Raw genomic sequence first — 24,106 nt, forward strand, 5'->3', positions numbered from 1 at the left:
CAATCTTGCATTTTTCCTCTGTGTTCAGACATGATCAGGGGTGGTTCACACTGAATAAAGTTGTGCCTCAGATCTGCCAAAACACTTCAAGAAGAACCTTTTTCGAACTGGAATTGCCACTGGTTGGCATTGACCGGTCAGGGTGGGTGGGTTGTCGGTAAAATGTGCCACCTGGCTGATAGTTTGATCCCATTATGCCCGGCCCATCTCTTACCACGTGAAGTCCACAAAGAGTTGAAAGTCATATTCACTCTCAAAATCATGAAGGGGATCAACGAAATGATTGCCTAGCGCAATGAATGCAGTGTTCCAAACAACGCGTTTGTTATGAGTTTTTTTTTTCATCGCCAATGATTAGCTGCTGTCACTTGAGGGCTCTCGACCAATCAGCGAGAACCAGGCAAAAGGAGATGACGCGTCTTTTACATGAGTGTCATTAAATATTAAGATTGAAGGGACCTTGGTGAGCTTGTCTGCCAACCTCGTAGGATCTATTGATGGGACACCAACAACTATTTTTTACAATGTAGATGGTTTACTGTCTATCCCGTGATCCGTCCCTGGCTGAGCCAAGGGTTTTCAGCCTGAGACTCCCTCTGAAGCAGAGGTCCGGATTACAAAGTGGCGCATGTGACGTATGCTTCAGCTAAAATCTGACGACCTTCCAAATCACAATAGAGATTCTCAATAATTATCAACCTAAAGTAAAGGAAAGGAAAGGAAAAATGAAGGGTAGCAGCCTGATTCGGGGTACTCTATGGAAGGAACATTTGGACAAACCTTTTGCCAACCTGTGAGCCATAAACTGAATTTGTCATTTAACTGAATTTGCCTGTTCGATTTGCTGCCCTCAAATATTTGTAGGGCTTATGTAGGCGTTAATCCAGTAGCAGGATTTAAGTTAGACTTGGAAAAGTTTTTGACTAAAATTCCGGATCAACCTTATATTCAAGGATTAGCCAGATCAGCCAATTCTAATTCGTTGGTCGATCAAATAATAATATATATAAATAAAAGTCAAGTAAAATGAATAATCTTCTCGTCTTGAACTGCTGGGATTCCAATCCTGGTAGCGTTAAGGAAGTCTCCAAAAAAATACATTCAATTTGCCGGCTTTTTGAGGTTAACAGTACTTTGATATTGAGACAAGATATTAGTACCATGCAAGCCTCGTGCGGCTCCTCTATTCTACTCAATTTGTATTTGGGAACTCAGAATTCCACTTTTTCTCCTCTGAGGAGTGCATACTGCTCTTTTCTGTGAAAAAACTCCTGTTTTCTTTGAAAAAAGTCCTCTTTTCTTTGAAAACCTTCGTTTTTTCATAAAAGAAGATTCTGCGTTTGACCATTACAAATTGAAAATTAATCGTAATTGAATGGATTTCTTTTCTGTTTTATGAGCAGCAGCCCTGTCCAGAAATTTCCTGGGCTAACGTGTTTTTACTTTGATGCCTATTTTGTTTTTGTCTTTGGTTTCTGACTTTTTTGACAGTTTCTTGACAATTTCTCTCCGAATTTCTTTCCATAGCAGTGAGATCAGTGGCATTACTTTCCTCTCTTGAGTGACAGTTCATATTAGACTGCTTTTTTCGAAAAATGAATTAATTGGGGAGTTTACTGTTGGGGGTCCATTGTGGGGGAGATTGACTGGCGGAAAACTGCAGTGGGAGTATGCCGTTGGGGGAACAGATGGCCACCCTCTTGACTCTGTCTTCTTCTTCTTTTCCTTTTTTCATCTTTCATCTTCCTCTCACTCATTTCTAACGTTTTTTCTCTTGAGACTGAAGGAAGCTTCCAGGATATTTCTCAATATTTTTGTTCAGGTTCCCTTTATTTTTGATTAGGATCCCTCACAAAGCCTTGCTTTCAATAAACATGGAAGCTTTGTTGAAGGGACTTTCTGAAGAGGCCAGGAACTGTCGTGAGCTGGTTTTGGATCGGAAAACTCCGTCCTCCATTAATAAACCTTTCATTAGAGATCAGCTCTCCAGTGGATTTTCAACCCCACTGAGTTCAGAAGCAACAGCTCATTGTTCTAATGATGAGTCTGATGAGATTGAAATAGTTAGTCAAATTGAGCAATTTGATGATCTCATAGTTACAGATCAAGATGCTTTAGGGGCCATCAAGGACTTGAGGCTTTTGAGCTCTCCTAGTCCTGATTGTGTGACATCTCAGTTTCTAATGAGATGCTCCTTAGTTTTTGCTTCTAAGGAGACTACCTTTACTTCTTGCTGAGTAAAGGAAGACTTTGTTCAAATAGAGTTGAAAATTAGCAAAAAGGCCTAACAGCAATTTCAATCCAGTAATTGTGTCTAGTCTCCAAAAAAAAGTTGGACATAATTCAGGATGAGATTAAGGCCTTTATTGAAAATGACCACTTACAAATAGATTAAAGAGGTTCATGAGGTCAGTCGAATCCAAAGGCTTTTTTCTCTTATGCAGACTCTAGGAGAAAGATGAAGCACCCTGTTGGGTCTTTTGAAATTGCTGGGGAAGCCAATAGTGATGGAGAGGCTTTTCCTAACATGTTACAAGCCAGATCAAGGCCCGTATCCTCAATCAGCACTTAAAGCAGAACTTTAAGTTCAGTCTCAAGCGCCAAAGTCGGACTTGATGAAGATTAGTCTTGAAGCCATATTCTCAAAGATTTTCAAGTTGTGCTTGGCCGAGCTGAACTTGGTGCATGTATTTTGACTAAAGGAGGCACAAATTCTTCAGTTTCATACAGGATGACCAAATTCAGGGACAAGCATAAACTTGAAAAACAGTCGAACAAATCGTTTTGAGCCTAGATGGCTTCTTGTATGCCAACTTAAATCGTGTTAGAGTTTTCAGTAAGTTCAATTTCATTTTTAACCCAACTTTCATCCACATTAGAGCTTCTCATAACGTCATTCCCAATTCCCAAGACTGGTCCCAACAATGTTGGAAAATTGCACTCGACAGTAGAATCAAGGGTGACGGGGAATACGGCTCGTCCAAGTTTGCCCTTGCAAGTTGGACTTTGAGTCGAGAGTAGCGCTTTTCCAAGCATTCACTTGAACAACAAACTCAAAAGTTGGAGTTTGAATCAAGAATATAACCCTATAATACTAGGGATTTATGGTTGAAGCAGGACTTCAAGACCCAAGTACCAATAGAGAATACCGGCCCTGGTCCTGATGGTGTGACATCTCAATTTCTGTTGAGATGCTCATTGGTTCTTGCTTCCGTTTTCTTGTACTTGATTCGTTGCATCTTGGATCAGGGCAAGTTTCCATCTTCACTAAAGTTAGCTCACGTTTTTCTAAGTTTTTAAGGGGGAGATAAGTCACTCCCCAATAACTATAGGCCGATTTCTCTCACTTCAAACATTGCAAAGGTGTTTGAGAAGAGCACGAAGTTCAAACTTGTTGGGTTTCTTGAATACCGTGAAGACCTTCCTCTCAGTCAGCATGAGTTCCTAGCGCATTTTGGCACGGTTACCAAACTTATTGAGCATATAGATCATATAATTGAGAGACTGGAGAGCCATGAATCAGTTGATGTAGTTTATCTCGACTTTGCCAAGGCCTTTGATAAAGAAGATCATAGCCTTTTGATTAAAAGACTTCATGACATTTGGATCCAAGTTAAGGTTCTCAATTGGATAAGAAGCTTCATTCATGATAGGAAGCAAATTCTTAAGGTTGAGGGATTCCCTGGTGACATTCATGATGTCAAATCATGTGTTCCCCAGGGTTCTATCAGAGGACCACTCCTTGCGTGAGCGTTTTGAGGGCACCTCTAGAATCCAGGCTAGTTTGAACAATGAAGTCCACTTGTCTTCTTTCTCGGGCTCCTTCATTGTTTAATTTGCATCCCTCCAATTTTCGTTTGGAGTACATGGGCCTTGTTGATCCGGTAGCATCTTTCAAGTCAGACTTGGGACAAACTTTTAGATAGCATTCCTGATCAACCCTACATTCAAGGACTAGCTTGGTGTGCCAACTCATATTCTTTGGTAGACCAAATATCATGAAATGATTAAAAGTTAATTGATAGACAAACTATAACCTTTAATTTTAATAGTACTTTGGATTACATTCATTACATTACATATCTGGTACTGTACGTTTTCAAAAGCATCCATGAGCTTTGTCCCAACCCAGGGTTTAGGGTCAATTATAGTGACTGTAGAAGTTTAATGTGCATTTTGAGAGCACCTTCAAGCCCTCGAGAATCCAGGCTAGAATTATTACCTTTACTTTTAATCGTCCTAGGGATTACATTCCCTGTAGCGGTTAGAAAAGGCCGTGAAAAAACAAACAAAAAAATAACCAGATTTTTCATCCACCAAACCAGGGCTTCGTTTTACTTTGACTTCGATTTTAACATTACGATGGAATCGACTCTTGCTCTCACCATAGCAGTGTCCACTCGGAATCAACTCAGTTTCAGTAAGAAACCACAACCAACTCGATATTTCCTCTTGTGTGTTACTTCTTCTATGCTCTCACTTTATAGTTTTGTGGCAACCTTCGAACAGTTTTGCAAAAGTTCGAAAAAGTCCAGGGATGTTTCACTAGTGAACATTGAGTGAATGAGAGAGCAATATTCCTGATCAACCTTACATTTTAGGGCTTGAAATTGATTTGAAATGCAGGGAATTTCAATTCCAGCAATGTAAAGGAAGTCTGAAAAAAACCTCTATTTTTCAACAACTTCAATTGCACCTATTTTACTTTTAAACCAACCCTGCCAAGATGCATAGAAAGATTCTAAACATAATTGACTAGTATATTAGCAGAACAAGTTTCAGATGGTTGAAAAAGTCATCCAGCAAAGACTCATACTTCCAAACAAAGAAGGAGGCAAATGCTGGCCATACAGTGTGCGGAAGCAAAATTTACAATTGACTTTGTGAACGGCTACCAGGCTTAGGAGCGATTTTCGTGGCTACACGTCTAAATAGGTTTAGTGACTGAAAGTAATCTTTCCGACTTTGTACAATGTTTTTTTTTTTTGAAAAATGTAATATTCAAAACAATGGAGGCAAAAAGGCAAAGGATTGTGGATTTGACCCCCGCCGGTGTGGCGAAAAAGGACATCTCGGCCATCGTCGACTCCACTTTGAAGATGGTGTACAACACCATGGTCTGCTATGACAAAAAAGGAAGCATCCAGAGAAAGCCCGGAAGTGGTGGCCACAACCTCAAAAGGACTGAGGACTTCCTCACTGCCGTGGCCTCCAACATCGAGGAGGATCCGACCACATCCATGCGCACCGTGACCAAGATCTCCAATGTCAGCAAGGGGACTATCAGGAATGCCATGAGGGACCGTGGCCGGACGGTGGAGTACCTGGAGGCGATGGAGAGGGTCATCAAGCCTTTGATTGATGCCAATTATGCTGGAACAGCCTATGTTTGGCAGAACAACTCTGCCCCAGCCCACAAGTCCAAGGCCACTCAGAAGTGGCTATCGGAGAATCTGGATGACTTTTGGCCCCACACAATGTGGCCCCCCTCATCTCCGGACTGCTCCCCCCTTAAGGCTCCCTCACCGCAATGTCGATTACAGGAAGGCCGCCGTCGACGAGGAGTGGGCCAACATGTCCATGGAGTATGTCTGCAAGGAGTGCGCTGCCTTCAGGCCCAGGGTTGGGGCCATGGTGGTCGCAGAGGGTGAGCATTTTGAAGACTAGTCGGATACCCATGAAAAAAAGCCAAGAGGCTTATGGGAAACCTGGGGCATGACTAACCCTCTTGTACATTTACAAAGGAACCCCCGAAATAAATTCACAATAAATTATAATTCTCTACTCTTTACACATGTTGAGAATCAGGCCGAAATCGAAATTGTTGCGGATTTTGTAAAGTTTGCTTACTCACACTGTAATTATGAGCAATTTTACACTTGTCTCTATCATTGCTGCACTAAACGTAGGTGTATAAAACAAGAAACACTATATTCAGAGGAAAAGGTTGAGCAAAAAAGCATCGTAAAAAAGTTTTCAGTCTCTCAGCTAGTGATGGGATCAAATCAAATATCAAATTCAAGGTTGCCACAAAACTATAAAGTGAGAGCATAGAAGAAGTAACACACAAGAGGAAATATCGAGTTGGTTGTGGTTCCTTACTGAAACTGAGTTGATTCCGAGTGGACACTGCTATGGTGAGAGCAAGAGTCGATTCCATCGTAATGTTAAAATCGAAGTCAAAGTAAAACGAAGCCCTGGTTTGGTGGATGAAAAATCTGGTTATTTTTTTGTTTGTTTTTTCACGGCCTTTTCTAACCGCTACAGGGAATGTAATCCCTAGGACGATTAAAAGTAAAGGTAATAATTCTAGCCTGGATTCTCGAGGGCTTGAAGGTGCTCTCAAAATGCACATTAAACTTCTACAGTCACTATAATTGACCCTAAACCCTGGGTTGGGACAAAGCTCATGGATGCTTTTGAAAACGTACAGTACCAGATATGTAATGTAATGAATGTAATCCAAAGTACTATTAAAATTAAAGGTTATAGTTTGTCTATCAATTAACTTTTAATCATTTCATGATATTTGGTCTACCAAAGAATATGAGTTGGCACACCAAGCTAGTCCTTGAATGTAGGGTTGATCAGGAATGCTATCTAAAAGTTTGTCCCAAGTCTGACTTGAAAGATGCTACCGGATCAACAAGGCCCATGTACTCCAAACGAAAATTGGAGGGATGCAAATTAAACAATGAAGGAGCCCGAGAAAGAAGACAAGTGGACTTCATTGTTCAAACTAGCCTGGATTCTAGAGGTGCCCTCAAAACGCTCACGCAAGGAGTGGTCCTCTGATAGAACCCTGGGGAACACATGATTTGACATCATGAATGTCACCAGGGAATCCCTCAACCTTAAGAATTTGCTTCCTATCATGAATGAAGCTTCTTATCCAATTGAGAACCTTAACTTGGATCCAAATGTCATGAAGTCTTTTAATCAAAAGGCTATGATCTTCTTTATCAAAGGCCTTGGCAAAGTCGAGATAAACTACATCAACTGATTCATGGCTCTCCAGTCTCTCAATTATATGATCTATATGCTCAATAAGTTTGGTAACCGTGCCAAAATGCGCTAGGAACTCATGCTGACTGAGAGGAAGGTCTTCACGGTATTCAAGAAACCCAACAAGTTTGAACTTCGTGCTCTTCTCAAACACCTTTGCAATGTTTGAAGTGAGAGAAATCGGCCTATAGTTATTGGGGAGTGACTTATCTCCCCCTTAAAAACTTAGAAAAACGTGAGCTAACTTTAGTGAAGATGGAAACTTGCCCTGATCCAAGATGCAACGAATCAAGTACAAGAAAACGGAAGCAAGAACCAATGAGCATCTCAACAGAAATTGAGATGTCACACCATCAGGACCAGGGCCGGTATTCTCTATTCGTACTTGGGTCTTGAAGTCCTGCTTCAACCATAAATCCCTAGTATTATAGGGTTATATTCTTGATTCAAACTCCAGCTTTTGAGTTTGTTGTTCAAGTGAATGCTTGGAAAAGCGCTACTCTCGACTCAAAGTCCAACTTGCAAGGGCAAACTTGGACGAGCCGTATTCCCCGTCACCCTTGATTCTACTGTCGAGTGCAATTTTCCAACATTGTTGGGACCAGTCTTGGGAATTGGGAATGACGTTATGAGAAGCTCTAATGTGGATGAAAGTTGGGTTAAATATGAAATTGAACTTACTGAAAACTCTAACACGATTTAAGTTGGCATACAAGAAGCCATCTAGGCTCAAAACGATTTGTTCGACTGTTTTTCAAGTTTATGCTTGTCCCTGAATTTGGTCATCCTGTATGAAACTGAAGAATTTGTGCCTCCTTTAGTCAAAATACATGCACCAAGTTCAGCTCGGCCAAGCACAACTTGAAAATCTTTGAGAATATGGCTTCAAGACTAATCTTCATCAAGTCCGACTTTGGCGCTTGAGACTGAACTTAAAGTTCTGCTTTAAGAACAATCCTACCTCATAGACAAACTATTTTATTTATCTCGAAATGTCAATGGAATTATTTTGAATACTCATTTTTTCTTTTTCAAAGGTATAGCTATTTGTTGGTACCTTCCCCACAATTTTCTTCTTGTGAAATAACTAACTTTGAAATATTTAAGACCATTTAAATATTATGTACAGTATTTTCAGACAGTCTAATGTTTGTAACTTTATTCCATTGGAGCCTAGAAGCACTGAAATAGTGGGTAAAAAACATACTCTGCATGGGAAAATGTTGCTCCAATAAGGCTCCAATGAGTCCATTGGAGCCCAAATGGGCAAGGCGTATTCAAAATTAGCCTTTTTTGGTTCTCTCATCAACAACTCAAGAAATATAAGCACATCTACTGTATATGTCATCCGCCGTAACAATTTTTAAGCCCGCAAAAGTACTCTGTTTTAGTGTTTTACCTTTTCTATCATGTCAAAGCCGCAGAGAAATTCACTTTTATTCTGAATCATTTGCCTGATGAGCCAATCTAAGTTAAAGGTATTTTACTAGGTTCTTTTCTCTAGAGCCAAAAACCTGCCTTCAGTAATGGAGCCAGTAACCAATTTCCAAAAACGATCAAATTTCATAACTTTTGTGTTTCTCATAAATCCCATAGATGACATAATCCCTTGAAAGGTGCAGACTGGAATGAATCAGAAAAAATTGGATGAAAAAATCAGATTTGGATCATATTTTGCAAAATCTTTCGGATTAAAGTCGGATTAAGCAAAAAAAAATCGGATTTGGTCGGATTGGGAAAAAATTGTCGGAGTCGGAGACCCTGTCGGATCCGATGCACAGCTCTAATGTGAACCTCTCAGCTGTTGATGCCTGGTCCTTAGGCTCTCAGCAAGAAAATGCCACATCAAATCTTTTTTTTTTTTTTTCACAGAATTTGCCCGAAAAAAACCTTTCCATATTTTCAACTTTGTGCAAAATTTTGAGGTTGCCATAAAATTTCAGCCTGAATCAATGTAAATGGTTGACCTTATTGGAGCAACATTTTCCCATGCAGAGTATGTTTTTTACCCACTATTTCAGTGCTTCTAGGCTCCGATGGAATAAAGTTACAAACATTAGACTGTCTGAAAATACTGTACATAATATTTAAATGGTCTTAAATATTTCAAAGTTAGTTATTTCACAAGAAGAAAATTGTGGGGAAGGTACCAACAAATAGCTATACCTTTGAAAAAGAAAAAATGAGTATTCAAAATAATTCCATTGACATTTCGAGATAAATAAAATAGTTTGTCTATGAGGTAGGATTGTTGCAAGGTTGTTGATCAATTGAGCCAAACCTGCATGATAATTTTCTGAACTGTAATTGAAATGTGATAGTACTTTTATCAACAAATTGTCATTTGTGCAACATAACCTAGATATTTAGAAATTGTTGCTTTTATAACAAATTTTGAATACTTAGCCTTCACTAGAGCTGTATCTTGAACGCGCCTGTGTTCAACAGTTCAGCACGATTCTGTTTTCGATCTTCAGTATGTTACCATCATTCACAACATGGTATACTTGTATATATTTGTTGGCATTTATTGACATTGGTATTCCTTCTCAAAAAAGGCAAACGTTTATTCATCATTTTTTGTAAGGCGACGAACTCAGGCTAGGGCTGAGAGCACCCTCATCAAGCAAGTCATATTCTGTTCGGTATGGAAAAGCAATGTATATTGGTAATTTCTTTCCCCAAGAAACGAGTGTAAGCCTAGGATGATTCGACCATTGCCAATAGAGAGATAATTCTGATTCAAACTAGACCGCTCTTTCAAATTTTGAGCTCCAAAAGCTGATGTCCAGCTGGAGGTACAATCCAGTCTGAACCTTTTAAGGGATTATGCCATCTGTGGGATTTTTGAGAAACAAAAAAAATATGAAATGTGGCCGTTTCTGGAAATACGAGGTTAATCGCTCCATAAGATTGATTCATTTTGAACATTTTTCTTTCTCACTCTCACAACTTGCAGACATGAAAACAAAGATCTTTTTTAACTGCTACAGACAGGCTCTCTTAAAAAGTTCTGGATTTTGTAAATAGCTTGATCACGTGGTTTGTTCATCCCAAACATTTCAGTCACGACTCTCTGTAACTAGGTGATCTCGGTACCAACCCTGCTTGTTAGCAAATGTACCACTTGTGCTTACTAGTATAAATTGACGAACGTAATGTCTCAAGACACATTCGAAACAATGAAGGTGTTGACAGAAATACTACTTTTTCTCTTTTGTATTGCTAGAGTGACTTTGGCTTTAATTAGCTCGCCTGGTATACAATGCTTTGTGCCCGGGGAATGTTTAGATTCCCAGATTTTGGACGCTCGTCCCACCGACACTTCTCGGGCTTGCCTCAATCTCTGTCAAAACTTGACTGGTTGTGAGTGGTTCACCTGGTATACCGATTCCAAGGTATGCACCTCACTCTCTGGTTGTTTGAGCCTGACCGAGGAGAAATGTGGATCCAATTGCATCAGCGGGGAGCAAGAATGTCCCGAGATCCAATGCGGCATTCAAGGACGATGTTATGGAGCATTGGAAGGTATCCGAAAGGTGGGCAGTGACAAAGAATGCGGTTCTATCTGTGGACAACGATCGGAATGCACTTGGTTCAGCTACAGCAATCAAACCAACTCTTGTACCATGACCAATGACTGTCCAGCCTTGGATAGATCTTGCGACGATTGTCTAGCATCCGAGACATCTTGCGCAGTTACGACGGGTAAGTTGGCTTTCAAAACGGCTTTGCAGCATGGTTTTTGACTGAATGACAGGCCATCTCCAATATGCTGCTTGAGCTTCAATTTTCTTCATAATCCTTTTTTAGTGGAATAAAAGTAAATAAGGCACCAGAAATGATAAGATCGCCCTCGAAAAGCCACAATATTTAGGATTCAAAACTAGTCAAATATGAAATTGTGGAAGTAAGCTTCTTCTTGAAAATTTCAAGATGCCACACGTAACCTAAAATGTTTTGATGCCGAGTACATGATCAAGTCGTTAGCACGTGTTTCAAATAACGTTCCATAAATGTTAATCATAAGTCAATTCAACATAAAGTCACAGAATTATATGGATCCTATTGACGTTGCCAACAAGTTCCCTTTAAACTGAAGTGCCCAAATATTAACACTTTTCTTCAAGACAATATTCCCGTAAACCTTAAACAAGAAATTGAATTGAAGATTTACTGATATGTGAGTCTTTTGTAAATAAAACCTGAGTTATAGGAGACATGTACTGATAATAGAGAAAGTCATTCAAAGGGTCTAGATGAGCGGCATTTATATTTGCCATGAAAACAAAAGACTTAATGCTTTCTTTGCGCAACTTGTTTCTTTTCAGAAAATGAACCAACCGGGGACTTTTTTTTCCTCTTCAGAGAAAATATTGCAATGCTCAATCGAGAAACAGGAAATGTATTTTATAGGCCTTTTAAGCTTCCTACTACAATGCAAAAAGAAAAAATGGTGAGTGAAAGAACACTGAATGTCAATATCGCAATGTCAGCTTGATTTTAAAGACGATGCTACGAAGTAGCCGACTTTGAGCAACCCCTCTCTTTGCTTTTAGACCCTAGAAAGATCACCCAAGTGAAAACTGTACTTTTATAACTGGATGACAAAAGATCACTTTTCACACGGATTACTTGCCATAATTCGACTCAGACAAAATATGAAGTCTTCTCGTCGTGCAGAAATTGCAGAAATCTGATTGTTCGGAGATGCGAAAGAGCTACGTAAATCAAGGCATATTTCCATTTATATTTTAGGCTTAGAAAAAGCTTATTACATCTCTTGGCAATTGCTTTAAGATATAACCGTAGCAATTTGTAGTCAAATTTGATGAAAATGCAATCTGTGAAAACAAGATATCTTATCGTAACACCGTGCGGATAGAGCAGAAAAAAAATCTCATTTTACGACTTTGATAATGCGACAAATCATTAGATCATGAGGGACATTTGATTTAAACTTCGTACAAGGTTTCTTTCTTCGTAGATCCTTTCCGTATATGACGACAAACTGATTCTTCTCACCTTCAATAGTTCAAGCAGAGGTAAGCTTGTGCTTGTGAAACTTAACTTCGAAACAAAATTGACTCACCAGACTTGGCAATTCTGAACGGAATGGAAGCTTTTCTTCCTACCTTCTTGTATTCTTTTTGCAAAAGTATACATTGTTTTTGCAAAAGCACTCACTCATTTTTTTATATTCCGTAAGATTTGATTGGATGCTCTTTAATTGACGCTCAGAGCGATTGGAATTGCATTCCGCACCCGTCATGCCATTCACATGGAAACAAGAAGTTTCCTGCTATTCGATTGATTGATGGGAGACTTTGGATGACCTGTGGACCTGGACAATTTACCGTCACATTTGACGGCAAAACGTTCTTCCAATCAAAGCCAACTCCCTGGTTTGCCTCAGCCAATCCTATTACTAATCAGGGCTTTGCTCTTTTGAATGACGAGCAAATTATCGTCGCAGGTGGTAGGACCATTTATGGGGATTTCCTCAAGGCCGTCTATGTTTTGGACCTCAACGGACAGGTAATTGTAATGTCCACGAAAAAAAACCTCCGATAATTCATTTTTCATTGTCTTTCAGCGCTATAAAAATGAGCGCTGAAAAAAAAAGAAGTGAAATTTAAACTCAAAATGTTTCATAAGCTAGTTTCAGTGGGAACCTTTATCATCCGTCTTTTCCAAGCACTTCTTTTTCCACTTGCTGATTTTCAGGTCTTTTTTAACCGATACAAGAGAATGAAATTCCCCTTATGTTATATATTGTCATAGTTTATAAAAAAATGGTATTGCAAAGTGTTTGAGTTTGCCGCTTCAAGACCTTGTGCGAAAGGATGGTTTATAAAAATAATTCTCGTTTAAAACTTAACAGTATGTCATCTAATGCAAAGAATCATCCCAGAGATAACGGTAGCAAGTGATACAAAGTTGAATTTCGATGCGAAGGGAGCGATGAAGGATGTATGCTTTTCAATGGCTTTTTATTCAGCGGGTTGTGCTTTCGGCGTGTTTAGCACGACCTGCTTCTCTTTATTTATCGTGTGCTTGCTTACTTGTAAAACTTGTTTTTCTTGAGATTACTGCGATTAGTAATAAATGTAAATTTAGCATGATAATGGTCCCAATGCACTGGATTATATTCTTCATGAAACAGTGATTCGGTCATTTGAGTTGGTGGCATTGCTGTAAATTGCTAAACTTGAACTTTAATCACATGATGGCGGATTCGAAAGTGATGCTTAGAGCCATATGAAGTCATTTTATGTTATCAAAATAACCGTGAAAGTGAAGAAATTGTCAAAAGAGTGAATAAGAGATGGAAAAGTTTCCATTATGACATTTTGAAAACATTTTGTTGCTGCCTATCAAAGCATTGAATTGTTGACCCTGCTGCTTGCTCTGCAATCTGAAGTATAAGTGGGCAGAGTTGTTTTTTTTACTTCAATGCAAAATCAGAATTATCAGGCAATGAAAAAACATCCTGATGGTTTCAGACTCTTTCAAATTTAGTTCTTATCAAACATAACCATCCAGAAAAACGAAATTTCAAGTGCTCATTTTTGTACATTTTGGCATTGTCTTTACCTCGCACAAATGGATATTCTAGACTTAACAATTACAACATAACTTTTTGACTTTTCACATCTTCCTTGAAGATACAATGCCTAAACTTCACAATACAAGCAACAAAATCATCGTAGCGCTATCCAATTTTTCTGCCGGTGGGTAACCTATTTCGTCAATAATAACCTTCATTTTGAAAGGATTTATACAGTTTATAGAGTGTATAAATGCCTTGCTTTCACTCTCACTTTTTCCTGATTTTTCAGCTTCAATTATATGTTGATATGAGCATTCATTTCTTTAAGGGGACAGAGATATCGTTGCCTGAATTGCCGCGCGTTATGAACGAGCCGTATATATGGAAAGTTGTTTTGGACGGGCGATTAAAAATAGTTTTTGCCGGAGACCTTTATGATGAAATGCATGTGGTTATTCTGGACTGGACGTCGAATAAATATACGAGCCTGAACAAGACTGAAGATTTCGTACCGCCTTCCCCCCAAAGTCACTTAAGAATAACAGACGCCACAATCTTCTATTCAAAAAACAAAGCTTACTTCGTGTGGGGTTATTATGATCATACTCTTGTGTATGATTTGCAAAATTTTGCTTCAACTAATGATACCAAGGCAGAAATTCAGTTCTATGGGGAAAAAGAAATCTCGAAAATCCATTGTCCTACCTTCATTAATTTGCAGAAATGGATCAATGGTCCTGAATCCGCCATTTTCACCCCCCAAGGAAGTTGAAAACATTCACTATGACGAACTGAAGACATCTTTTGTCATTTTCTCATTCCCATATTTCATCCCTATCTTTGATTTTTTTTCCTCTTTCTACACTCCTTGATTAAGCTTTGTACATCCTCTACCTTTATCCAAGTGTCTGTGCTACCCTATCTTCCTTATTGAATAATATATTGGACCTTAAATCAAGCAATCACCAGCTCATACTCAACCATTCACTATATCAAACATGATTGCCACTCCTTTAGAAGGTGATAACTTCCCGACGTACTCTGAAGAACTTAGTTAAGGCGTTCTGCATTCTTTGGTTGGGGTGCCAGGGTCGAAGGGTGCACCTCGCTTGGTCAACGAAGCCAGCCAATATATCGTTCAATTTCCAAAACCCGACAGGCAATTTCATGTCTGGTATTAGATTGTTTCTCCGTCTGGGGGTGTAGCTAGCGTCTTAAAGTTTCCTTGAGAAAGGTCGCGGAAGAGAATTGAACCAGGGACCTCTCTCATGCTAAGAAACTGCGCTAACAATTACACCACGTCTGCTCCCTAATTTAGGTGATGGAAGTTGCTGGAATCAGGAATCTTAGTCGAAACTGACCAGCACGCTTCATTTTCAATCCATCGAGTTTTTTTTAAACACTTGTACCTCTAAGTTAAGGCTTAGTAGCACTGATAAGAATTCCCAAATTATCAAGCAGAGCAAATTTCTAATCTAAGTTGATCCCAATTTCAGATGTATCAATTTCAAACCGAAGACCAATCATTTGAAAAGCAATAATATCAGAAGTCCTATAATCAGTGACGCTTTTAAGCGCCGCTCTTAGCAGTTTGATACTCATTACATTACGATATTGATAACATACTGCTCTCTTACTTGATAGCGTTACATAATTGGGCTCATTGGAACAAGAAACAAACAGGAGATGAAAATAATTCACTATTGGCCCTTAACAGATGCTTTGTTGAGTGTGATTCACGTTAAGCGAGAAATGCCTGGGATCATTCACGTGACAATGATCAGTTTAATCTCATGTTCAGTTCTTGTGGGCAAAAACATCGTGGTTATCCTAGTTTCAATTTTTGCATGGCCCAACTCATGGAAGTAGTAACTATCGAAGTCATACTACCATTGGTATTAAGAAGAAACAGCCACATAACTTGGCCATCCACAGTAGGCGCCATATTGACCGTTAGTTCGCGCGCACGTCACTACTGGACAGCGACAGGTAGGGTGGGGGAAACGTAACTTTTTTCAAGATGAACCGAATACATTTTCCTTCGCTTAAGTTGGGCTTTAGGTGACTCAGAAAGCCATTTTGCACTCAATCATAAGGATGTGTCCAAAGCAATAAGCTCTTGAAACTCAATACGACGTGGGCACAAAATGACTTGCTTTGCACCACCCGGGTAAGATCTTACCAACGTGGTGCTAGCTGATGAAGTTCGTGACTCCTTGGTCTGAGTTTTAGAGACAAATTGCTTACGAACTCGATTCCAAAAGTCGTCGATGGTTCTAAAGACCGATGGATCACGGATTGCAGGTCGAAGCAAATCTAGTGCTTCCTCTCTCACCCTGGCAATCACGGCTTTGATTGTTTGATGATCGGTCCATCCATTGGCTGAGGCAACGGCTTTGGCGTTAATGTTCAGGAATCCTGATTAGAGTTGTTACATTCTTGATTTGCACACTGCACTTCTTTCAGGGTTATAACTTTAGGCCTGTCTACTTATTAATGGCCGCCTTGGGACTCGTTGGCGCCTCGTTCTGACGCCATCACCACTCTGTTAGTCGCTATTATCACCCAATGACATTATCACTCAATGACGACTTCATCGAATGGTGATTATTTCTCAACTTTAAAAAGAATACTTTGGCTAAAAAGGCAACTTTCTTCGAGGCTTAGTCATCACAATTGAAATTTAGACTTAAATCCTGCTACTAGATCAACGCCTATATACGCCCTATGAATATTTGAAAGTACCAAATTGTACAATGAAGGAGCCAGAGAAAGAAGAGAGTTGGAATTCATTGTTTTAACTAGCCTGGATTCTTGAGGACTTGAAGGTGCTCTCAAAACGCACGTTAAGCCTCTGCGGTCACTGCAATTAACCCTAAATCCTGGGTTGGAACAAAGCTCATGAATGCTTTTGAAACCGTACAATATCAGAGACCTCTCGTACTTTCCCTCAACATTGTACAGTCCTAGCTTTTTTAGCCTCTCCCAATATGAGAGCTCTCTCAATCCTGTGATGTTCCGAGTGAAACCATCTTTGGACTTGTTCGACCTTTGTATACCTGCTGAACTAATTGGAGCCCAAAAGGGCGAGGCATATTCAAGATGTGGCTGGACAATCAACTTGTAAAGAGTTAGCATTGTGACACTATCTATGGACTTCAGCTTGCGATATATCCAGTCATAAGTTTGAAAAGCTTTACCAACTTTCAACTGGATTTGCTCACCAAACTTTTCACTATTTTGGAATAAATCCTTCATGAATGAGACTTGCAGAATGCCCTTACCTTCATCATCTAATAGTGAAGTGTCTAATGGTGTCGACCCAAAGGTCATTAAGCGGAATTTTATTCCATTCAGTGCTATGTTACTTGAAGCAACCCAAGAGTAGATTTGGTCTAGGACCTCTAACAGACAACCGGAATTCTGACCATTCCTCCTAACTACCGATTTTGTATCATCAACATAGGAAGAGATACTGACATTGCTATTACCAAGCTTCTGAAGCGGAGCAATGAAGATGATGAAAAGGAAAGGACCCAAAATGGAGCCCTGAGGAACACCTGACTTGACATCATACATGTCACTAGGGGATCCCTCAACCTCAACCAATTGCTTCCTACCATATATGAAACTTTTAAACCTATTGAGAACCTTGCCTTGGATCCCAATCTCATGGAGCCTGTTTACTAAAAGGTCATGATCTACCTTGTCAAAGGCATTTGCAAAATTGAGATAAGCCACATCAGCTAATTCATGGATCTCGAGTCCCTTAATAACCTGCTCTCTATGTTCAATCAGTTAGGTAACCGTGCTAAAATGTGCTCGGAACCCATGCTGGCTAGGAGGAAGGGCTTCATGAATATCAAGAAATTCAACAAGCTTGAACTTCATGATCTTCTCAAACACCTTCGCAATATTGAAAGTGAGAGAAATTGGCCTTTAGTTACTGGGGAGCAACTTATCTCCCGCTTTGAAAATTGGAACAACATGAGCTAGCTTCACAGAAGAGGTAAGCTTGCTCTGATCCAAGATGCAACGCATCAAGTACGAGAAAACAGGAGCAAGAACCAATGAGCATTTGACAGGTTACTAGGCGTCACATTGACAAATGACACTAAAGCCAGGAAACGACACTATTTTGTAATGACTAAACCTTTCCCGCCAAGTCAGACCTCAACATTTGGTGCTGAAATTTTTGAATGCCAATTGTTGGTGCCAAAACCATTCCGTGCCTCCAAGAGAGGCAACAAATGGCGTTTACTAACTAATATGAAACTAACCAGAGAACATTGTCCTTACGTAGCCATCAGGCTTGCCGTCATTGCATGCTGGGAGACACTGCGCAAGATCGCAAATTCTTCCAGCTTTTCGAACAACCGAGATGTCGATTTCGAAATGGGAATGTACCCATGTGGAAAAACCTCCCACTCTACAACGCTAGCCGGAAAATTGAAGTCCCCTACAAAGAAAACATTTGAGCAAACTGACCGGTCCAACTCATTTCCTATGAATTTGAGAGCTGACAAGAACGAGCTTACTGAACAAGAGGGGGGGGGGGGCTATCTATTGTCGCAATGGACAGATCAAGACCTTGAAGATGACAAACTAAGACCTCTACTTCTCCATTAGACATTTTTACATGATTAATGCGCCGGTCATTTCTAACATATAGACATGCGCCCCCATGCAGAAAAATGGGATTGTCAGGGCGTACTCTATCACATCGAACTAAATTGAAACCATCCATGGCCAGCTCTTCATCTAAGACCCCTGTTCGAAGCCAAGTTTCTGTCATGGAAATGAACGAGACCCGCCTTTCTAAAGCTGATTCCTCAAGAACCTTGATCTTTGTGCTATCCCTTTTGGAAATAAGACAATGCACATTCAAATAAAGCCCTTTTATGGTCAGATAGCCCTTTGATGGACTAGAGGTTAAAGGAATTGAGGATGAGTTTGGAGGAAAGGGAGGGGAACAATGGGAGGGAAAGAGGGAATGGGAGAGGAAAGGGATGGAGCAAGTCTACTGAGAGACTTGACAATGAGGTTGAGACAACTGTTGTCTCTTCCTCCTAGTGCCCCTGAGATGGGCCTTTGTGCATTTGAAATTGAGACATACCTTGTATCTCAATGATCTCATGGAACTGAAGAAGACCAAACTCTCTAAGTTTGGGACACCATTCTGGTTGAGCCAATTTACACCGTTTCACTGCCTTTTTGAATCTGTGTTGTTTTGGACATTGCAAATTTTGAGAGCATTATTTACTATGTTCTGTTTGACCTTTATGACCTCTTTGACTACAAAGGGCGTTTCAATCAAATCAAGAGTGTCAGTGCGTGTGTCCCTTTTGGCTACACTTGACTGGTTCATCCCACAGTCAAGTAGTGGCTGGGTGTGTCCAACCCAAGTTATTAAGGCTTCCATAATGAAAGGCTTATTAATGAAGGACGGAGTTTTCCCATCCAAATCAGCTCAAGACAGTTCCTGGCCCCTTCAGAAAGTCCTTCAACAAAGTTTCCATGGTTATTGAAAGCAAGGCTATTTGAGGGATCCTAATCAAAAATAAAGGGAACCTGAACAAAAATATTGAGAAATATCCTGGAAGCTTCCTTCAGTCTCAAGAGAAAAAACGTTAGAAATGAGTGAGAGAAAGATGAAAGATGAAAAAAGGAAAAGAAGAAGGAGACAGAGCCAAGAGGGCAAAAGAGAGAAACCAGCCCGGATTGTTGATCCGTGACTATGTGGGATGGCCTTGTGACCCCGTCGGATGGCCTTGTAACCCCATGGTAAGGCCTCATGACACCGTGGGATGGCCTCGTGACCCCAATGGTTTGCCCCGTGATACCATGGGATGGCCTTGTGACTCCGTTGGTTGGCCCGTGACCCCGGATGGCCCGTGACCTCAGATGTTCGGAGACCCCGGATGAACCGTGACCCAGTATGACCCTTGACTCCGGATGGCCCCGTGACCCCGGATGCTTATATATCCCTTCCTCGAAAAGGGAGATGATGTTATTGTATGCTCATGCTTGTAACCAATATTCAAGTCACTACCTATAAAAACCTGCTCTAGTCAATAAATATGTAGTCATCTCATAAAGCTCCCAGTGAGAACATGACTCAAATTCTACGTATTCAGCCTGTTTTGAAATACTTTTTGAGACACATTCGGAATGATCGTAAACCAAGTTTGATAACGGATGTAATTCGTATGATGAAAGTAAAATGAACTGGGAAGATAATAAGAGGTCTTGACGGGAAGACGGACAAAAGTCGAACCGGCATATGACGTGGTAACAGAGAAATGGAGAGCAAGGACATCGTCGTAAATATATGTACGCTATAACCTTAACATACAATCACTCCAACATTGTTGCCTTTTTGGTAGTAAATGTCAATTGAATATTTCACCTCTAAAACATGTTTGGAGTCAAAATGTATTCATATTGACTACCTGTGCTTTCATGACATTCATAGATCTACACAAACTTGTTCTCTTGGTTTGAGAGGAACTGCAACAGGCTTTCATTGGTTTCTTTCACTGCGTGGGGATTGGTCGCTTCCACATATACAGTGGTCCCATCGGGTAGAGATCGCGATGACTCCTCATTTTCCAGGGCCTCCTCTGTCAGCAAAGTGGATGCACTCCTCGAGGTGGAGCAACAAGATCCCGTCACGCAACGAACCAAACTCTCGGAGGCAGCCAGCAAAGAGGGTGAATAGGTGATCTGCAGCCAAAATTGGTCTAGATTAATCTACCATTAAACAAAGTAATTGAGACAAAATAGGAGAGACTTTACCGAGTTCTGGAGCCAAGGAGCACTTGCGAATCCCGAGGAGGGTGTGGAGATTGACACCTCTGATCGAACTTGGAAGCCAATGTAGCACCATGGTTTTTCATAGGTTTGCGGACTGTTGGTGAAGGCCACGCCATAACGCATGTACGAGAACTGGCATTTGAACGGGTTCCCAAACATTGACCTGAAGGCCAAGTAGCACGTCAATCCCATGGGATTGATAGAGGATTGGCCAGAGTAGGGCAGGTAATTAATGATCTTGTCCAATTCACAAGCTGTAGGACAAATGTCCTCCGTAGGAAACCTCAAAGAAAAATTAAGGTAAACATTTGCCTTCAATACAGCTATAAAAGAAATGACTTACCACCAGAATGCTCCCCAAGGGACTTGGGACACCAAGGCCGTAGGATTGCATTGTGGGCCAGAGTTCAGCGCATAAGCTGCCAATTTTACCAAGTTCCTCTGGAGACGGAACGAATTCATGTCAGGTTGGGACGAATCTAACAAGAGGGCAGAGCTTTTGACACCACCATCAATGAGCTTTCCAGCTCGAACTTGATTGACGAATTGGAACAATTGAGCATATTGAGGTGCCCGGGATGGAGGAACGGAAGCAAAGCATTTCTCCCAACAACTGCAGTTCTCACAAGGCGCCTCCTGAGCGTTGGAGAGCCACAAAAAACTCAGACAGAGACAGATGAAGGAAACCAAGTTAGCCATCTTCAAGTGATGGCGATTGATACGCATTCCTACAATTGCTGACATTTTTATAGGGCTGTCTTGCATCTATGACAATGGATCATTTAGCAACAGGGTGGTGTCACCTTTTCGATCCAAGGTTGTTCTAAAATGAGTGCCTTAGGACAATATACCCCGAAATTCCATGCTTCTGGGATCAAAATCTTGATCTGTGTCGAAGCAGTCAATTTATTTCGAATGCTTGTCGGCTGAGGTAGATTCAATTTTGATTGACCCTGTTCATTGTACTTCAATGCTTTGTGATTGCCGTCTACTTAATACCAGATTTCCATTCTTGTGAAGGCGAGAGCAAGAAATACCGAGAAGTAGTTGACAATTTGAATGGAGAAATTATACACAAGAGGAATTTATCAAGACAAATTTTTCGGAATTTTTCAGGTCTTCAGTGGATTTGGAATTTTTATTTTGAGGTGAACCGTAAACAAAAATTCCGATTACTTTTTTTTTTTTATCATTTTTTGAAGGGAGATGGAGTGGCGCAGTTGAATACCGCGTCGCACCCGAGTTAGCCATGCTCGGTTTCATGGGTTCGATCCCAGGTCTCACCTAACTAATATTTCTAGTGGACATTGATGCGTCAAATGGCGGCCTACCCTTTGGAACCAAGATCTTAATGGATAATTGATGATGAAAATTGCTTAACATCCATGTAATGTCCTTTGAGATATATTCTCGCAAATAAACATTTATTTTTTCCTAATCTTCAGTTATAGAACATGAACAATTTATTACATTGTCCAAATTCGCCGCAGTTGATATTTCAGAAGATTTTGTATTTAGAAGAATATGAACACAAACACAAGGCTTGTTTAGCTTTTGATGATTTACAGACTCACAATTTCCATGCAACTAATTCAAGCAAGCCTCTCTGCGAGTGTATCAAAAGCATCATCAAATTGCAAAGCTTCTAAGCCAAAGTTCTCCCTTCTCTTCATCTAACTTAACAAATCAATTCAAGTACTCATTGATCTAGTTTCGATCCTCCAATGAAAAAATGTATTTCACATTTTCTGATCATTTGGTCATATGGGACAACTATAATATTTGCTTTGTGAAATTTACATGGTGCTTTCATGCAGTAGAGTTTCCCGGGAAGTGCCCTTGTATGAAATAATATTCGGCTGGAGAATCTGAAACATGATCATTCATTACCCTTTCTGACGACACATATGGTTTTTCTTGTTTTTCAAAGGTTTGATACTAAGAACTTAAAGGAGCTTGAATGGAAATCAAATATCAAGTCGTTTCATTCACATTCACAAAAATGTGTCTCAACAAATGCTTCAGTTGCACTGGGATTTGCTTGATAGGGAAATCATCTCTTGTTGTTGCCACTGTAGTGCGACAGAGTGGCTCAAAACACCAAATAGACCAAGGATACCCTACATAAGATTAACACCGTAAAAATTGCGGAAAGAGTAACCTGTTTAGGAGACGATTATGGAACTAAAAGTTTACTGCTTTGAGATGATATCTGGAGAGCTGAGGTCTCGAGGGCGAATCTTGCCGGCCACCAAAGCAGGCCATTACATCAACCCTGTTCCAATTCAGATTGGGGGTCTTCTGACCGGTATCATATTGGTTCTCCCTCACCACTTGATGGAGTCCTCCAGGACTGGAGAGGAAAGGTTTTTGAAACCTCGCAAGATGATATTTCAGCGACCACGTTTTGGCTGCTACACGTATCTTGCTCCTTTTAGGACTACCATGGTCGGAATAATGAATATTATAAACTGGAATCAAGACGTAGACACCTAGGTGCACATTTCTTCATAAATCTTAACTATTAGCTACTTGCCCACATGCCATATCTCTGCAATTCAAGTTTAAGTCATTAGATTGAATTGTTGACTAAATCCACTGACTTGGTCTTTTCTTTATTGGAAGGGGAAGATTCTTGATGGGTAGCCTATTGCACATGTATCTGAATGGTAGATGACTAATTAGATGAGTTCCCTCCGGTACACATGTACTGCTACTAGGTCAATGAGGCCGATGGCAGGTTCTCTTTTCTTTGTTGGAGAACCGGTTATGAGGAGACGCCAGGATTGATGATGGAGAGTTTTTACCTTTGATCCCGAAACATTGTCCCATCTTTGTTTGTAGTTTAATAAAGCCATATAAACCTACCATAGCGCAATGTGTTTCACCAAGGCACTGAGACGTTCCCTTGGTAATGAACCTTGTTCCCAAAGTGTGATACGATGGTGCTCCCAGTTAAGGGTCACTATGTCGTCTGAGAGAGACATCTTGGAGAAGCTTAAAGCATCTCGCAGAGCATTTAAGGCTCATGTGAATCGGGCCAAGAAACGTACCGTTTGAGCTCTTGAGGCCCATTTGACAGGAGATGATCCAACTCTCCTGGAAAATAACTCGGAGGAGTGGAAAGTTGCTCTCAACAAGTTTGTTCAGGCTGACGATGAGGTTGTCGGCCATGTTGATGCGGACAATGGGGATGCTGATAACGATGTGGATGATCATGAGACTGCATTCATAGCATTCAAGACCCACATCATCGGTTTGAGAAGGGAATTCGACAATTCAAGCACAAATCCCCAGATATCTCCGATATTGCTCAATTCTCCGTCTTTCCCCAATCAGTAATCGCCTCGTTTCCTGCTAAACGTCTACCATCCTTAGAAATAGACATTGTTCATCGAAAATTCGTGCTGTGGCGTCCTTTATGGGATAACTATTCTACCCTGATGCAATTGTCTCGTCGTGATCAGAGCACCCAAGTTTCTGCGTTCTGGGAATGCTGTTCCCCCGGCTTTTTCCGTATGGTCCAACATACTCTTGGAATTCGCTTGGATACTGGTCACCAAGTGAAGAAAATAATGGATGCGATTGAATCCCACCTTCGTAGCTTGAGGAATAAACATTTGGACATGCGTGAGTTATTATTGGTGTTACAAAACGATGGTCAAAGTTATTCCTCCTTGTATAACAAAATTCGTGAGCATGGAGAATATGCTGATGTTGCGCACATCACAG

General features: G+C 40.5%; 2 protein-coding genes across 3 annotated transcripts; one reads left to right on the forward strand and one right to left on the reverse strand.

Annotated features, from left to right (window-relative positions):
- The first annotated feature begins 10,148 nt into the window (after positions 1-10,148).
- LOC131882454 (uncharacterized) lies at positions 10,149-14,520 on the forward strand. Of its 2 annotated transcripts, none has more exons than XM_059229599.1 (5): positions 10,149-10,713; positions 11,337-11,461; positions 11,993-12,050; positions 12,215-12,543; positions 13,848-14,520. In XM_059229599.1, the coding sequence occupies exons 1-5, from the start codon at positions 10,164-10,166 to the stop codon at positions 14,328-14,330; spliced, it is 1,545 nt and encodes a 514-aa protein (XP_059085582.1). In that variant the 5' UTR covers positions 10,149-10,163; the 3' UTR covers positions 14,331-14,520. The 2 variants fall into 2 exon arrangements, with proteins under 2 accessions (XP_059085582.1, XP_059085583.1); XM_059229600.1 differs by having other exon boundaries at positions 13,887-14,520.
- A 5,225-nt stretch (positions 14,521-19,745) lies between these two features.
- Positions 19,746-21,113, reverse strand: LOC131881842 (uncharacterized). Its single transcript, XM_059228820.1, has 3 exons — positions 20,718-21,113; positions 20,357-20,657; positions 19,746-20,284 (listed from the first exon to the last, which is right to left on the reverse strand). The coding sequence occupies exons 1-3, from the start codon at positions 21,098-21,100 to the stop codon at positions 20,036-20,038; spliced, it is 933 nt and encodes a 310-aa protein (XP_059084803.1). The 5' UTR covers positions 21,101-21,113; the 3' UTR covers positions 19,746-20,035.
- Positions 21,114-24,106: the final 2,993 nt, after the last annotated feature.

This window comes from Tigriopus californicus, chromosome 6, assembly GCF_007210705.1.
Source record: "Tigriopus californicus strain San Diego chromosome 6, Tcal_SD_v2.1, whole genome shotgun sequence".
NCBI classification, from domain to species: Eukaryota; Metazoa; Arthropoda; class Copepoda; order Harpacticoida; family Harpacticidae; genus Tigriopus; species Tigriopus californicus.

Coding starts and splice junctions, on each gene's coding strand:
- LOC131882454 (XM_059229599.1), top strand. CDS start 10,164: ATGTCTCAAGACACATTCGAAACAATGAAGGTGTTGACAGAAATACTA. Junction 11,462..11,992: donor CAATGCAAAAAGAAAAAATG/GTGAGTGAAAGA, acceptor CTTTCTTCGTAG/ATCCTTTCCGTATATGACGA. Junction 12,051..12,214: donor CTTCAATAGTTCAAGCAGAG/GTAAGCTTGTGC, acceptor ATATTCCGTAAG/ATTTGATTGGATGCTCTTTA.
- LOC131881842 (XM_059228820.1), bottom strand. CDS start 21,100: ATGCGTATCAATCGCCATCACTTGAAGATGGCTAACTTGGTTTCCTTC. Junction 20,658..20,717: donor CCTTGGGGAGCATTCTGGTG/GTAAGTCATTTC, acceptor TTTTTCTTTGAG/GTTTCCTACGGAGGACATTT. Junction 20,285..20,356: donor CTCCTTGGCTCCAGAACTCG/GTAAAGTCTCTC, acceptor TTTTGGCTGCAG/ATCACCTATTCACCCTCTTT.